This window comes from Neovison vison, chromosome 1, assembly GCF_020171115.1.
Source record: "Neovison vison isolate M4711 chromosome 1, ASM_NN_V1, whole genome shotgun sequence".
NCBI classification, from domain to species: Eukaryota; Metazoa; Chordata; class Mammalia; order Carnivora; family Mustelidae; genus Neogale; species Neogale vison.
This window is the reverse complement of record NC_058091.1, coordinates 99,004,500-99,020,757: the sequence shown is the minus strand read 5'-3', so window position 1 is coordinate 99,020,757 and position 16,258 is coordinate 99,004,500. Positions and strand designations below refer to the sequence as shown.

At 39.3% G+C, this 16,258-nt stretch overlaps 1 protein-coding gene and 1 long non-coding RNA gene across 2 annotated transcripts in view; one reads left to right on the top strand and one right to left on the bottom strand.

The window, feature by feature from the left end:
- FBXO9 (F-box protein 9) overlaps positions 1-16,258 on the bottom strand; it is a 41,648-nt gene that overhangs the window by 1,822 nt on the left and 23,568 nt on the right. Inside the window, exons 5-12 of the mRNA XM_044252913.1 lie at positions 15,666-15,765; positions 13,507-13,637; positions 12,238-12,352; positions 10,775-10,893; positions 10,471-10,561; positions 9,656-9,751; positions 9,227-9,320; positions 6,923-7,074 (exon numbers count right to left, since the gene is read on the bottom strand). Coding sequence (XP_044108848.1) covers positions 6,923-7,074; positions 9,227-9,320; positions 9,656-9,751; positions 10,471-10,561; positions 10,775-10,893; positions 12,238-12,352; positions 13,507-13,637; positions 15,666-15,765 — 898 coding nt within the window. The remainder of the gene's footprint in view (positions 1-6,922; positions 7,075-9,226; positions 9,321-9,655; positions 9,752-10,470; positions 10,562-10,774; positions 10,894-12,237; positions 12,353-13,506; positions 13,638-15,665; positions 15,766-16,258) is intronic.
- LOC122909172 lies at positions 646-3,705 on the top strand. The gene is made up of 3 exons (XR_006385094.1): positions 646-733; positions 1,046-1,156; positions 3,678-3,705. It is a non-coding gene; the product is annotated as an uncharacterized LOC122909172 (long non-coding RNA).

Sequence of the window (16,258 nt, the reverse complement as noted above, 5' to 3'; positions counted from 1 at the left end):
CGTTTAGCTCAGAGGGTCCCTAAATTCTGAAGGGTCAAGTATGCCACCTTCTGGCACACCTGCTTATTTCATGTCTAAGAACTACAGTCCCAGAAGTTTCAGGTATCTAGCAAAAATGACAAAATCTTCCTAAGCTTGTTTTGTGTCCTGAGGAACTCGGCTTGGTAACCACCAGGTCCCAAAATAGACTGATGTGGGTTGACTCTGTGACTAGCGTCCTGCTGGAGCCCTCAGAAGATCATGACCTAGAATTACAATGCCTGTTACGTGTAAGGTTCCAATTAGGTAAGATCATTTAAGAACGAGACCTGAAAGCATAGGTTCTCAATTGAACAGCATGGGATGCCCATTTCATGTGGCATGCAGACACCTCCAAAAGGTTTCAAAATTCCAAAAACAGTTTCACTGAAAGGTTTTATTGCAAAAAAGTTAAAAATTAAAGAGAGAAAAACGTAGGTACCTATAACAAGACTGTAAGACTGAGTACTCGCTCTCATCTGAATTTTAAAAGACTTCATAAACATCAACAAAATTCTGCCAAGTTAAGGGCCTTACAGACATCCTGTTATCTGCCTTCTAAACAGGGCCCTCATATGAGCCCCTGCCAGAGCTGACAAAGCTGAGGGATTTTCTGATAAACTGCTACATCATTCCTTAGACAGTCAAGGGGAGACCAGCAGATAACAGATCGTGCCAAGGGGATCCTGGACAAACTGGCAGAAGCCAGCAAAAGGTGAAAATTCTTACCAGAGTCTGCTGTTCCAAATCTCTGCCTGCCAAGTCAAACGTAAAATAAAATCACACTGTCCTTCCCTTCTAAATCCAGGCCCACTGGTTAGTGATCCCTTCTCTCCCAGGCACAGCTACTGTCTTTCCTGTTTATCTGGTTTTGCACAGCTGGGCTTGTCTTTCTGCCTGCTTGGGACAGGCAGGTTGTTGGTTCTGTCTTTTGGCCATCATTGTGAGTGATTCTAGATTTTAGATTTTCTAGGAAAGTTGATATCCTCTGTACCCTCCTTGCTGATCCATCTTTTTTACCCAACAGAATCTATTCAATACTGCCAAAAATATGTAAAGTTACAACAATGTACCCAGAGGGGAAAAAAGCAAACTGAGGATACTACAGTTGGACAACTGCAGCAAGCTCTGATGCCATGTAAGTTCGACAAACCGGTTCTCTGCACTGAATTGAAAGCAGTCGTCCTTGTGTTAACACGTCTTTACAAACCAGCAACGCAGCCCTCCAGGCAACCGAAAATTCCCCTATTCCTTTACCAATCCCAAAATGTCCCCTGCTCATCTCAGACAGCTTGTACATTACTGGCCTTTGGAAACCAAATTTCTTGTAGAAGGAGCTTGCATTTTTTCCTGTGCTTTTTAAATCTAAAATGTTCAATGTTCTACTTGGTCTTCTCCAAGAATTCCTTAGTCCATCTCTTTAAAATACAAAACTTAAGGAGATGATTCTTATCAAGAAAAAACAAAATGGGCAAAGTCATTTGGAACTTGATGTATATAAAGAAAATCTTTACCCACGTGGCCAGGTAACCTCAACACATTCAACCTACCAGGAAAACAAACTCACATCGACTTTGATAAATCCTGCATTTATTTTAGGGCAGGATTTTCAAAACCAGCAATAAGGTCTCTGATCCAACCTGTTCACATGTGTTTATACATGTGTGTTAGTTATGTCGTACTTTCCACTTAGGGTATTGCTAAAATGAATTTGTAAAAGCTCTATTTAGCGGGTTTGAAGGCAAGTGCCTGTATTGGATGGGCATTCTGAAAATCATAAAGTCAGAGACTAACCCAGATGGCTAAGTGCATGTGATCCAGGAAAACATATGATATAAAAGCTAGATTATGGCTGATGGTTTAATTAAAAGACATGGTTTTAGTTATCAACATTAAATATTAAACTTATTCTACCTGAGTTTACTAGCCATATAAATTCACATTCTCTAAGATGAATACACACAAAACATAATAGCTTAGGAGAATGGCTGACTTTGTCTAACGCTTTAGACAAAGTGTTTGTAGTAATCCAAACATAATTCGGGACAAATAAAGCTAAGCAAGACAAAGTTTATAAATGAGATTTTTTGGCAATATATGTCTACTTAGTTTTCCCAAACTTTTTTTAATAGCCTAAAACCTTAAACTGAGTTAGGTTAAATGATGAATTAAATTAAATGCATTAAATATCTAAATCATTTCCAAATAAGATAAAGTACTAAAACATTAATAAACATAGGTTTATCTACTTCTGGCTTCATACTACAGAGAAACTAAAAGATTTAAAAATGCTAATGCTACACTGAAACATATAAAACAGCGCATGCTTCAAGAAATTTTAAAATGTATTCCTAAGTAAGTGAATTTTTACACTTGATCTTAGCCAAAAGGCTGAGAAGCGATTTTAAAAAACGCTAGTTTAACAGTTCAAAATTGCTCATTTCGTAGCTTTCATTAGAAATTAAGGGTTGTTTTTTTTTTTTTTAAAGGATTTTATTTATTTGACAGACAGAGATTACAAATAGGCAGAGAGGCAGGCAGAGAGAGAAGAAGGGAAGCAGGCTCCCTGCTGAGCAGAAACCCAGGACCCTTGGATCATGACCTGAGCCGAAGGCAGAGGCTTTAACCCACTGAGCCACCCAGGCGCCCCTAGAAATTCAGGTTTTTAAAGGTTGAGAATTCTAATATCTTTGTATGCCAGGAAAGCAGGATATGTTTTTCATAAAATAAAGTATGAGAAAAAGGGATATACTTTTTCACTAAGGATAAAGAAAATAAGTTTGTCCTAAAATAAAGCTGGTTGTTAAAAAAAAAAAAAAAAGACAAAATCGGGATGTAGAAAAGAGGTTGTAAAAGGTTTGTGGAAACAAATCTTTAAAAAGGAATTTAACGTGTGGTCAGACAGGGTAAGATTAAAATATATTTTTAAAAAATGAGTTTCAATACAAAGAAAGATGGTACAAAATTAGAATTTTGTTTTCTCTGTTAAAGTTTTCTTGAACTTTGGTCTGCTTTTGGTAAGACTACAGTTTCATAACAATCTATAATCCTACTTTTAAGGCAAGTGCTTTAAAACCTTTTTAAAAAATTCTGACAAACTTTCAAAGGACCTGTTAAACTAATGAGGCTTATTCACTGTTAAGTGAATACTAAGCCTTCTCTGTGGCACAAGTGGCTAAATCCACCCTGCGTCCACAAACATGGCCCCCCATCAGCAGACTTGCCAACAGCCTGCTTCTAAACCAAGGACAGTGAAATGAGTGAGCACTGACTGCAAATTAAACACACACGGAAACCCAGGATGGCCCGGTTCTTCCTGGCTCCCTGACAAATCCTACATTTTAATTTGTGTATTCCTTCACCCATCACAGCACACTGACAAAGACTCAAATTATAAGCAGACATTGATAGACTTTTATGAAAATACAAAAACACTCCACCATTAATGTCTGACCTGTTTGGTCACCACCATTCACCATGCCCACCCCCCCCATAACCTAATTTTGTTCCCAGAGGCCTCCAACATCTGCCCTCTGGATCCTTTGAACGCTTGCAGCTGAACCTCATTCAACTGCCACTTAGTATGGATGGGTGATCAATAGGTTCTTCTTCTTCTTCTTTTTTTTTTTTTTTAAAGATTTTATTTATTTATTTGTCAGAGAGAAGAGAGAGTGCACAAGCAGGCAGAGGCAGAAAGAGAAGCAGGCTCCCCACTAAACAAGGAGCCCGATGCGGAACTCAATCCCAGCACCTTGGGATCGTGAGCTGACCTGAAAGTGGTGGCTTAACCGACTGAGCCACCCAGGCTCTCCTAGCTTCTTATTCTTTTATGTATGTCTTCTAGATGGGTTGAGATTTCCCCTACTGTAAGACTTAAAACTGTGTTTCCCACTTGGGGTCATATTTCCAAATCACATGAGCCTCAATGAAAACCTTACAAGTTTCTTGGAATTCTATCAATACACAACCTTCTGATCCCTTGGCGTCTCATGCTCGTGTGACCAGCTACTCTAAGTCTCTAATGTCTTATGCTCAAGCCTGTCATCCACAGATTCAAGAAGCTTTCCTGGATCCCAATTCAAAGAAACCTGTTGATCACAGCCTAGAGTTTGGTGACTGTATAAACACTGCCAGGGGAAAACCACCCTCCAGCCCCACTGGAAAAGGACCTTTCCAGGTGCTCCTGACCACTGACACTGAAGCCCTGGGTACACATCACACAGAAAAGGCTCCAGTCGACACCTGGTCCTGTACAGATGCTAGAGACCTCCACACATCAAAGGGACAAGCAGAAGTAGCGAACTTCGAGGCAATCTTCTTCCACCCCGGATGACAAATGGACTTCATACGCTAACTAAATGTAAGCCCTTTCTCTTTCCCTCTCCTTCACTCTGGCATTGGCCTGGAAAGAAAACACCCTCATCTGTATCTTCCAGGTCACTGCGTGGGAGGAGTATAACCTCTGGAATTTAAAACAATCTTTTATTTCAGGCTAGGAGATAATCTAACTGTGCTTCTAACTTTTCACAAGCAAAATTAACAGATCATCATTGGTAGAATCTCCTAAATTTATGTTGTTGAATTAAAAAGGAAACATTTACGATTCATATTCACTCCTTTTCAGAGGTCCCAATTTCCTTAGTTAGGGATACATATAAATGAGGGTCTGACCAATTTTCAAAATTACTGCAAAATCTGCTGCGCACCACAAAGACCCTTGGACTCTCTAGCCAAAGTTGTTCTTGATTATCTCTTCGCTGAGCCAGGAGGTGGGTATCTGTGTTTACTATCAGTAATTACTATCAGTAACATATTACTATCAGTAATCCTGCTTTTCATTTAGCATTCTGACATATGCATTTTCCTACATTATTACTCTTGAGAGGTATTTAATAATAATTTAATAATAATAATTTATTTAATAACAATTAAATAAATTTTCACTGTCTGCCTGTACCACAATTTCCCTAATAATTCCCTCCTTTTTAAAAAAGATTTTATTTGAAGAGACTGAGCACAAGCAGGAGGAGGGGCAGAGGGAGAGAGAGAGAAGCAGACTCCCCGCTGAATGAGGAGCCTGATGCGGGGCTCAATCCCAGGATCATGACCTGAGCTGTAGGCAGACGCTTAACCAACTCTGCCACCAAGGTATCCCAGTAATTCCCCTTCTGTTGGAGATTTATGTTGTTTTCATTGTTTGGTAATTAAGCTGCTCAGAGGGGATTCTGCTTGTCCCTCTCCCTCTGCCCACCTCTGCTCTCCACCCCTCTCTCAAATAAAATCTTTTTTAAAAAATGTGATATTTTGGGCGCCTGGGTGGCTCAGTGGGTTAAGCCGCTGCCTTCGGCTCAGGTCATGATCTCAGGGTCCTGGGATCGAGTCCCGCATCGGGCTCTCTGCTCGGCAGGGAGCCTGCTTCCTCCTCTCTCTCTCTGCCTGCCTCTCTGCCTATTTGTGATCTGTCTCTGTCAAATAAATAAATAAAATCTTTAAAAAAAAAAAAATGTGATATTTTTGATTACATCCTTTAAAAAGATTCCTTAGGAATACTAATAAGTAAAACGCTACAGACATTTTAAGAATCTTGTTAAAATGTAGTTTAAGAAGAATTATAATCCTAAAATAGAATTTAGTGACTTAATATTTGCATGATCAACAGCATCATCCCAGTGGGAGAGGTAGAGGAAGCAGATAGTAAGTAATACTACTACAGCCTTTCATTTTTGTCCCCCAAAGAGATAAATAAAAAGGAAGAAAATTCAAGTAACTTTATACATAGAGTAAGGAAGTCAATGTGAGCATTAGCAGTTACAAATGACACCTATAAAAATGTCCTTCTTTCTCCTAAAACATGATGCTTTCTATTTATTTGGTACTCTGCTGGGTTTGATTTCTTTCTATGAAAAGAAAACAGAACATTCCACTGCATGGTTTACTGAGAGGAACAAAAAGGAGATATATGACTGCTAGGTAAGAATAAAAAAAAAAAATGCTTTCTCAGTTCTCAGGACCTTTCATACGAGTGGGGAAAGCATGGAAATAAGCCACAGAAAGTTTTCAACCCTGTGGCTAAGGTTGTGAAGTAGGTTAATAGAAGGTGACCTCAAAATTTGTCTCCAAGAATTCTGGATTCCATTTTGGAAGCAAGAGCCATCAATCACACACCAATATTCTTTCAAACCTGACAACAGCAAACCTCACTATCCACACAAATTGATGGTTCACTTACTTCTATACTTTCTCACACACATTGTTGTGTTCCTTAATTACTCCTTACAGGTCAATCTGAACACAAAAAGCTTGAAATAGGAAACACCTAATAGATTTGGCTTTGGAATACGTGACATCCTTTTAGAAGACATACTCTCCTTGCTACAATTTTATTAAAATCAGTGTATAATCCCAGAGGGTAAACCAACTGGAAATAAAAGTTTTAAAAAAAATGGTAAGAGTGAAGCACTGGAGAAGAAAAAAGATTTGAGGTTTTAAAAGTGCCTTGAGTAAGTCAATGAGGATAACACATGGACAGCGTAAAGGTGACAGTACCATTCTAATTCCAAAGTGGTGGCACCTGTTCCCATGCCTATTCCATGGCCACTGGGGAGAGCACCACCTCCTGCTCCACTCTTCTGCGTGCCTGACAGACTCCTCTAGAAAAGACAGTCATTGGCCAGGGACGTCTCTGTGGTGCCACTATCACACTGACAGCTCTCTACCTAGAGCACAGCAAACTCTGGAGGCGTCTACAAGGGCCCTGTAATACTCTAATGTAACGTCACGGAACATAAAATGGTTTCATAACAGAACGTTAACCCTGAGGGCTTTCAAATCAGAGAGTTTGCTGAGCCTGATATGAAGTACACATTTATTGTGCAGCTTTGGCATCTGTACTACATTCACCTACCTGTACGTGACGTGACAAGAATGATGGATCCAGATGAGTTTGTTGAACCTCTGGTGGCCACTGGAACACAGCTGGAGCCCCACATGAAAACTCTGATCTGCTTCTTGTACGGGGACGCGACGGAAATATCTGTATTTGTAGTCAAGTGGTTTCTATAAAAGAAAAAGTGTGTGAGCTATCATAAACCCCCCTCAGTGATACATAAAACTATGACAGGCATCTATCATGCAAAGGTAAAGTAAAAGTAACATCTTCTCTGCACACAGTGGGGGGAGGAGGGGTCTTGGGTATCAAATGAGAAGGTGGATGAGTGCCCTGAAAAATGGTAAGCACTCTAAAAACAAGGTTTTCTCTCCTTCATCGGCTCAGTTACTCAACACAACCACCCCAAGTGTTAAGTATGACTGTACACTGCTGTTTAATGGCTAAAAGAATGAAGACCCCAATCGAGTCCCGCATCGGGCTCTCTGCTCAGCGGGGAAACTGCTTCCTCCTCTCTCTCTCTCTGCCTGCCTCTCTGCCTACTTGTGATCTCCCTCTGTCAAATAAATAAATAGAATCTTAAAAAAATTTTTTTTTAAATTAAAAAAAAAAAAAAAAAAGAATGAAGACCCCAGGAGGTCAAACAAGTTAACCAAAATTACACAGCAGTTGCAGAGTTGGAAATGAAAACTTCTCTTTTCCATGTAAGCCTAGTATTTCCTTCTACTGAAAATATGGAAATTTTTAAAGAGGCAAAGTGATAAATTGGTGAAAGATGCAGAAACGGCATGGAGCAGAAACTTACCTTTTGCAATAACAGTAAAAGAGTCAATGAAGAAACAGATGTGGACAAGGTTCATTAGAATCACGCTTTTGCAAATATTGGTGCTAACAACACAAGAATGCCAACACTATCCATGGTTTCACTGTTACCATATTCTGAAGAGATAACTGGTACTCAGCATAGGAGTTCCTATACCCTTTTATAAGGTAAGACCTAAACAAGAGCCTCACAACTCCCCAGTTCTGCCCTCAGGAAACTCATGGCCAAAGCCACAGCCACAGCAGCTACCTCTGCCCCTTAGACAGCTGCCCCAGATCCCCAGAGCCTACCTGAGGCAGGCAGAGAAGCCAGCCACCAGCGGCCACAAGGTGAAGGGACTCCAATGAAACCCTGCCCTAACTAACACATGATGCCAGGGAAGAGAGGAGGATCTGATACAAGGAAAACATCTGAAAACCATATTAATTATAAAATTATTAGGCAAGGGGCGGCTGGGTGGCTCAGTGGGTTAAGCCTCTGCCTTCATTCAGCTCAGGTCATGATCTCAGGGTCCTGGAATCGAACCCTGCATTGGGCTCTCTGCTCAGAAGGGAACCTGCTTCCCCCTCTCTCTCTCTGCCTTCCTCTCTGCCTACTTGTGATCTCTGTCAAATAAATAAATCAAATCTTAAAAAAAAAAAAAAAAAAAAAAAAAGCATTGGGCAAGTATTTATTCCAACTACATCACAACTGACTCCTTTCATACCCATTTTTAAAACCAGGACTGAAAAACACAAGAAAAGTTGTGAAAAAAAAACTGGGCCCTCAATGTGTTAAAATATTCTGGAGGGGCGCCTGGGTGGCTCAGTGGGTTAAAGCCTCTGCCTTCGGCTCAGGTCATGATCCCAGGGTCCTGGGATCGAGCCCCGTATCAGGCTCTCTGCTCAGCGGGAAGCCTGCTTCTCCTTCTCTCTCTGCCTGCCTCTCTGCCTACTTGTGATCTGTGTCTGTCATATAAACAAATAAAATCTTTAAAAAAATATAAATAAAAAAAATAAATATTCTGGAATGTAATAATTTGCTTGGCATTTTTTTTTCCTTTTGTAAGAACAGGAAGAAGGAAATTATCTCACTTTAGCTTATTTCCAGTAGAAATTGAAATTGTCTGTAAGAACATCCTTGAGAAAAAATTATCTATATAAACTAGCTTAGAAAGGAAATCCCTTATGATTCAAAATAGGGATCGCTAAAAAACATATTCAGGTATAATTTTACTAGTTATTTCGTAGCACATTTTGGCTTTACATTTTCTAATGTAAAAAACCTAGACCAGAAAAAGAAATCACTTAGAGATAAACAAGCTGATCCAATTAAACACCCCCCCACACACATTTCAGAAAACCCTCCAGCTCTCTTCAGAGAGATGTTTTAAGTCAACATACATTTTGTGTAACAGTACATTATGAAACAGTATTTTCTTATACTTTCTAATCAAGAGGGCTTGAGTAAGTAGAGTACTGAAATAAACAGAGAACCTTTAATTCCAATCACATACTCACCTCTTCTTTTTTCTTGGTTATCACAGCAAATACTTTGGTCTGATTGTCTGTATCTTGTGATAAGCGATAATGACCCAACAGAATTGCATCAGTTCTAAAAATTAAAAAGTACAATTTAAGTCCAAGTCTATTAATCAGTTGTTACATGTATTTAAATAATTTAGGAAGTAATGTGTTCTAATAGCGGTTACTCAACTTGCCCGAGAAGTATCAGCTAGGATGTGAGTAAACCTAGTTTGCAAGGGTTCTAAGACCTACTGAAGCACACTCCCTAGGCAGAGAGCCCCAGGCACCAGTGTTTTTCCTGAGGGCCTCTGCAGAGTGCTGTTTTCATCAGCCAGTACTAAGTTAAGGAAGCACTGGATTACATTAACCTGCAAGTAACCACAGAAAATGTGGACTGGACAGACAACTACAGAAAAATACTACCTAGTATTCCTAGTTCTTAAGCGAGGAACAATAGACTGGGGCTCCTCGGGGGTTGTCAACACCATCACAAGGCCATCAGGGAAGAATCTTATGTACCTGTGTAAAAAGAAACAGAACACCAAAAAAACACCACACACACACACACAGTATAAAATATGTCCTTGTTTCCTGGCACCTAAACCTGTTCACTGCTGTGAAATCAAATCAGAAATACCATGGGCCAAAAAACCGGCAAAACAACATTAAAACAAACATGACTGGCAACCCATGAGGCCAGAGAAAAAGAAGTGAAACAGTCTGTTATTTTTCTTAGAGGGAACTGTCAAACTTTCAGTTTTATTCCTGAATTAAAAATAAACATACCTCCGTTAAAACTGTTTTTTTTTTTCCCTAAAGCACTAATTAATAATTAAAGTCAAGAGTATGACCTAATGATCATACACAGTAGTTCACATGTCTCCTTATTTCTCAGTAACTTATCAGGCCAGTAACGTCTGCTGGACAGTATGGCTGAAAGAGCACCAGCTAAGTGAAAAGGCAAATGAATCCCACCAAAAGCAAAAAACAATGAAGAGCTCTAAAATGTAAAGGGATTCTTCAATTTAGAAGCTAGGAGGAATTAAATAATTTGTATTAACCTCTTGGTTCTTTGAGTTCAGTTCCTGTTACAAAACTGGAGAAAAATACTGAGGGTCATTTTGTGGATAAATGTGAAGGCCACAAACAACAGCTGCCCAGTAACTAATGAACTAATACTTTGAACTAATACTTGGAGAGAGAGAATTTTTCACTCACTCAGTTTACTACAGTTGTACCTGTAATATTCCACTTGGTGCCAGGCTCTATAGAAACCATCAAGAGACTGTTCCCCTTGACGAATATATGTCGTTTTACTGATATACACTCCTATAAAAACAAAGTTTTGAGTTTTTTTTAGTTCAGTTTTTTTTTTTTTTACAGTTAAAATCAACTAACATGTTTCCAGCTTTATTTTTATTGTGGTTTCCTTTAAGTATGATTAAAGTACTTAGATCTGTTACAGAAAGTTAAGACTGTGTACTTATCAAAATCAACATGCTAGACCACTATTTCTCCTAAGTTCTGAAGAGTTCAACTTACCATCAAACCGAACACGGGGCCTTTCTAAAAACATCTCCCTCCAGGATGTGTACGGAACAAGCTTAATACAGCTTCTGCCCCAAACTTTCAAGCAGGCCAAACGCCATATCTCAGGGTCTCTAGGTAATAAAAGCATAACATCAACTTATAAAAAAGGCTAAGTCCCTAACCGCAGAAATACTTCTGCAAGAATCTGATGAGCACCTGCAAGGCACTGACCAGGGCTCTGGAGACAGACAAGGCAAAGGCCCTGCTCTTTTCCTGGTGGGAAAGCAAACCATACTAAGAAAAGTTTCAGATAGTGTGCTCAGTGCAGAAACAAATGAAGCAGGGTAAACAGGCAAGGACAGCTAAGGTGGGGGAGGAGAGACTACTTCAGGCACAATGACAGGGAAAGTACCTGGGCAGAAGCCATAGAAAGTGCAAGGCTCTAGGTGGGAGGGTGTCTGGTGCGTTCGATGAGGACCACATGGTTGCAGCTAACTAAGCCAGGTTCACAGGCTGCATGACTGGAGGGGCAGTGAGGGGCTTATAGGCTATTTAGTGACATGGATGCCACTGAAGAGCTCTGAGTATGATTTAGGCTTTCTAACTCTGGTCTGCTCTCTGGGTGCTCTAGGGGTGTAAGAGGGGAAGCAGGCCACTGCCATAATAACCCAGACAGGCTGTAATGGGCAGAATAAGAATGGTCCCTGGACAAGGGGGAAATGTCAAAATAAAGATCTATTTTTAAGGTAGCACCAACAAGACTTTGTTATGGGATTAGTGTAGAAAACTGAGTTTTTTTTTGTTTTTTTTTTTAAGATTTTATTTGAGAGACAGAGTAAACGAGAGAGAGCGAGCACAGCAGCAGAGGGAAAGGGAGAAGCAGGTCCCCTTGCTGAGCAGGAAGCCTGACACAGGGCTAGATCCCAGGACCTCAGGATCGTGACCCGAGCCAAAGGCAGACAGTTAACCAACCGAGCCAACCAAGTGCCCACAAAGGATATATTTTTATGTAAAATATCCATGAAAGATTACCAGTCTCAAATCATTTTATACTAAACTATGATTATTCTTCACAAAGCAGTACTTTAAAAAGTATAGGATAACTTCTGATGGGCCAAAAGAAAATGCTAGTGCAATCTAAAGTTAAGTCATTACCACGTAATGGTATTTATAGAGTTACTGTGAAGATGACTCAAGTTTATTTTCCTAGCACAATTCTTTTTCCAAATCAGCTAGGATAGCACCCAAACTGCTCTATGGAAGTAATACGTGTGACTACATCTGCACCCTGGAAATCCAGTGTACTCTGGCCTTTAAGGGCTAGGTAGTTTGAGGAGATCACATAAATACAGCTTAGGCAAAACCATCCATTCTAAGTTTTTACTGAATATCTACCAAGTTTCTTTATCGAAACTGGCAAAAGACCGTAATTCTTTCTTCACCCCTGCCTGAGCTGTTTTATAAAGATGAAGTACCTGGCACAGATATAGAATCCTCTGCACACCTGCGACAGCTGCTCTAATGACCTGAGGTCCAAGTCGCTCGACACCACCCATCGGAAGATGTACATCAGGACCTCCATCGGCAACACTGCAAAGAAAACATCGTCCCTCCAGTGACCCTCCTTGGCCATTGGACGGTCTCATTCTCGGACGCAGGCAGCTTCACTACTCCCGGACTTTTTGAATCACAGCCTCAGTATGACTCAGTAATAACGGTTTCGGATGTCAAGACACAAATTTTTTTTCAGTATAGAACAGATCAAAAGCTACTTTTATAGAGCACCTTTTCCTTCAAAAGATCATTTTATCACCAAGAGATTTTAAAATAAATTAAACTCTGATATGTGTATATTTATATCTAATTATGTATGTATACGTAATCCATATTGCATTTGCTGACACTAAAACTAACTTTCATCTCCTTGAATATTTTCAAGTGTCTTTCTCTAGAAAACCCCAAAACTAAACAACACTTAACGTATGGAAAGAAAGAAACATTCATTTTTATTAAGCTCTTTTTATTTATTTGAGTGAGAGAGAGAGAGTGCAAGCACAAGCCAGAGGGGCAGAGGGAGAGAATCTCCACCAGACTCTGAGTTGAGCGCAGAGCCCGACACGAGGTTCGATCCCAAAACCAAGAGTCTGGACGCTTAACTGACTGAGTGGCCCAGGTGCCCCAAACACTCATTTTTAAGTATGCAGCCCGTGGGGCGCCTGGGTGGCTCAGCTGGTTAACGGCTGCCTTCGGCTCCAGTCATGGTCCCAGGGTCCTGGGGTCAAGCCCTGTGTCTGGCTCCCTGCTCAGCAGGGAGTCTGCTTCTCCCTCTCCCCTGCCTGCCTGCTGCTCCCTCTGCTTGTGCTCTCTCTCTCTCACTGCCTCTCTCTGTGTCAAATAAAAAGATAAAATCTAAAATAAATAAATAAAATGCAACCTCTCTCAGGCTGAAATGCCTCATGACACCTGTCTTCCTCTAATTTTCTTGGGCGGCTTCAGTAACTCAGACACCCTTTTAAATCTTCACCGAATCACGAAGGGCATCCTTGAACTGTACTCCAAACTCCCTTCTACTTCAGATTTTGAAAAGCTTATTAGTATATGCAAACAGTAATTATAACTGGCTCTCCCAACATACTCTAAACTAGAGCAATTATTTGGCTAGTTATCTGGCCCTGTAAGCTTGGAAAATTTAAATCTAAAGTGCAAGTGTGCCTCCCTGAGTTCTGACAGCCATGTACGCTTACCTGATATGTGAGTCTGATTGCTCTCCAGCTCAGGCTGACACAGTTTGAGCACAGACTCCTGGAACGTGAGCTGCTGCTGGAAGCACGACAAGAGGTCTGCCATCTTGCTGTCATCGTCATTATCTTCCATGCTGAAAAAGGAGGGAGGTGAAAAAATTAAGTGCTTCGCGCCACAGAGTTTAGAAACTGATTTTTGATAGTACTTTCGAATCTGCTTTAGAAAAAGTTATCTAAATGCAAACTGTCTTAACTACTTTTTTGATTTGATAAAAGTTTACTCTGCCTCACAAAGGAGGGCCGTACCAAATTTTTTGGCAAAAAAAGCTTCAGCCATTTTCATTCTCACCCAGGAAGAACTAGAATTTTGTATACAAATGTTGAGATTTAATTAGTCCATTTTATTGTAGAGATTTCTTGAGTTAGTGAAAAAGATAATTTCAAATGATTTTTTAAAAATTATGTAAATATATTCCATACTAATGTGACTACAATCCATTCTAACTGGATAAAAATCAAATATACAGATGTCATCTGTGGTACTTACTTACCAAGGGTTTTCTAACAGATGTGCCTTACCACCCTACCTTGAGAGAGGAAAATATGTAATTTAAAAATCTTATTTATTTAGCAGGGTCCACAAATCATCTATCAATCATCTAAACAAGGGTAATTCAGTGTTTAAAAAAAAAAAAATCTGCCTTTAATTTTTGTTGAGTTAACTTTAAAAGCGATCAGATGTACAAAGCAGCTTAGATGAGAATAAGGTCTGAAGACCAAGAAGGGCTAATTAGACCACAAGAAAGGCACATGTGGCAGAGGCTAGATGGATACAAGGGCTGCTCTACCAGCACTTCACAGAAGGCAGAAAACAAGAACAAAACCAGGAGAGTGACTTTCAGGGATTATTAGACCTGATAAGAAAAAAACACCTTTATCCTTCAAGAACTTTCGCTGCATCTGGGCTTGTACAAAGGGATGGGAGAGAAAAGAAATGCTTCTTTAACGTTTTTAATATAGCCTTTCTCAACAGCACCTGCACTATTCATCAAACTGGCCAAGAGCTGGGTCTAAATGCCCGCCAGAGTATAAAGAGGCTTAGAAAAAGCCCACATGATTCATTTTGAGTTTCAACTACCTCACACTATTAAATTTCATTTGGTGAACAACAAGATTAGCCTCCAAGTTCAGACAGACAGTTAAGACTAACTTCACTGTGATATTTTTATTATCCCAAGCTTGAGTGTTAATACTGCAAGCGGTTAAAAAAACACTGGCAATGAGCACATGTTATCCATAAAGGTAACTTCTTTTTACCTCATGATGGAGGTAATACCGTAACATAATGGTAGTTTTTTATTACTAAAAACACTATTTTCCTATGTATTGCTCATTTCTAACCTGACATTCTCTCATGGGTAGAGAGACTCTCCTCTCTCTAATATCAGCAAATTGAGCTTCTGGAGATAGATTAAGCCAAAAACCAATTTTTTATAATTGGCTTGCAAATCTTTTGATCTTTGTCCATGTAAAACTATCAATGCCGCTTTATGACTTTGATGCAAGAGGCATCTATCCAAAGAAACATGGCTTCTATTCTGCACCTGGGCTTTTAAACAAACATTGTTTTAACAATGTCCTCCTGGATACCTTAAGAGAATAATAAAGTCTTGTTATAATTCAGCATTTTCTTAATAAAATGAAAAACCTTTTAAAAAAATGTGTAACTTCAAACATATCAAAAAGGAGAAAAACTAGTTTGATAAAACCCCATGTACCCATCACCCAATTCCAACCATTATCAATATTTTGTCAACTTTGGCCTAATTATATTTTAATAAATTTGACTTTTTAAAATAGGTTTCAGGAAGGTGAACTGTGTCTTTTAATTTACTTTCAATAATCACTGCTTTTATTTAAAAAAAAACTCTTGCCACCTTATCTTTGTTGTATCTGTTTAAAATGTGCGTTTCTTTATTTTAATCTTAAAATTTCCCTAACTAAAAAAAATTTCTACAACTTTATAAACAAGTCTTTGTGCTAAAGACTATATAATTTAACAGAATTACCACCATCTTCTTACCATGTTAAGAGTCAACAGGGCAAAGACGCTTAACTTTAACAAACTCTATGTATTACTGTCTATCGAATTATATACGCACTAGCTGTTTCCAACGCCATCACCATCTGGAGACCGGGTATAAGTAATCTTGAACTCTATATCAGGTACAAGTTGCATAGCCCTACGATAAAACTTGATGGCTAAAAGAAGAAATAAAGCTAAATTAGCTATGACCACACATTTTTTGTCATTTCCTTTGATTACCTATTAACTGTGGTTTAATTTGGTAACTTTCTTTACAAACAGCCAAATTCCTTTTTTCTACATGCAGTAGTAGTTCAGTGAACAAACTTATTTCCAAGCCCTACTACTCAGAAATAACCTTTCTTTTTTCTAAAGCTAACACATTATAGCAGCTTAAGGACTATTAGCCCTTCCCACCTTTTCCCTCAGCCTTGTAGTTAGAAGCGATCTTATGTGGTTGTCTTTCTTCACACTTTGGAATGCAATTGCTGTAAACCCAAGAAAAACACTTTTAAGCAACCTTTTGTTTCTAGGATGCAGAGTTAAGGATAATCAAATGCTTCCTACTAGGTAGAAGAAAAACTTTTTTAAAAAATTAATCTTCAAATCCAATTTCCTTTAGTCCAGCTGCCTATTACTTAGCTAAATAACATTTAAAACCTATTTTCT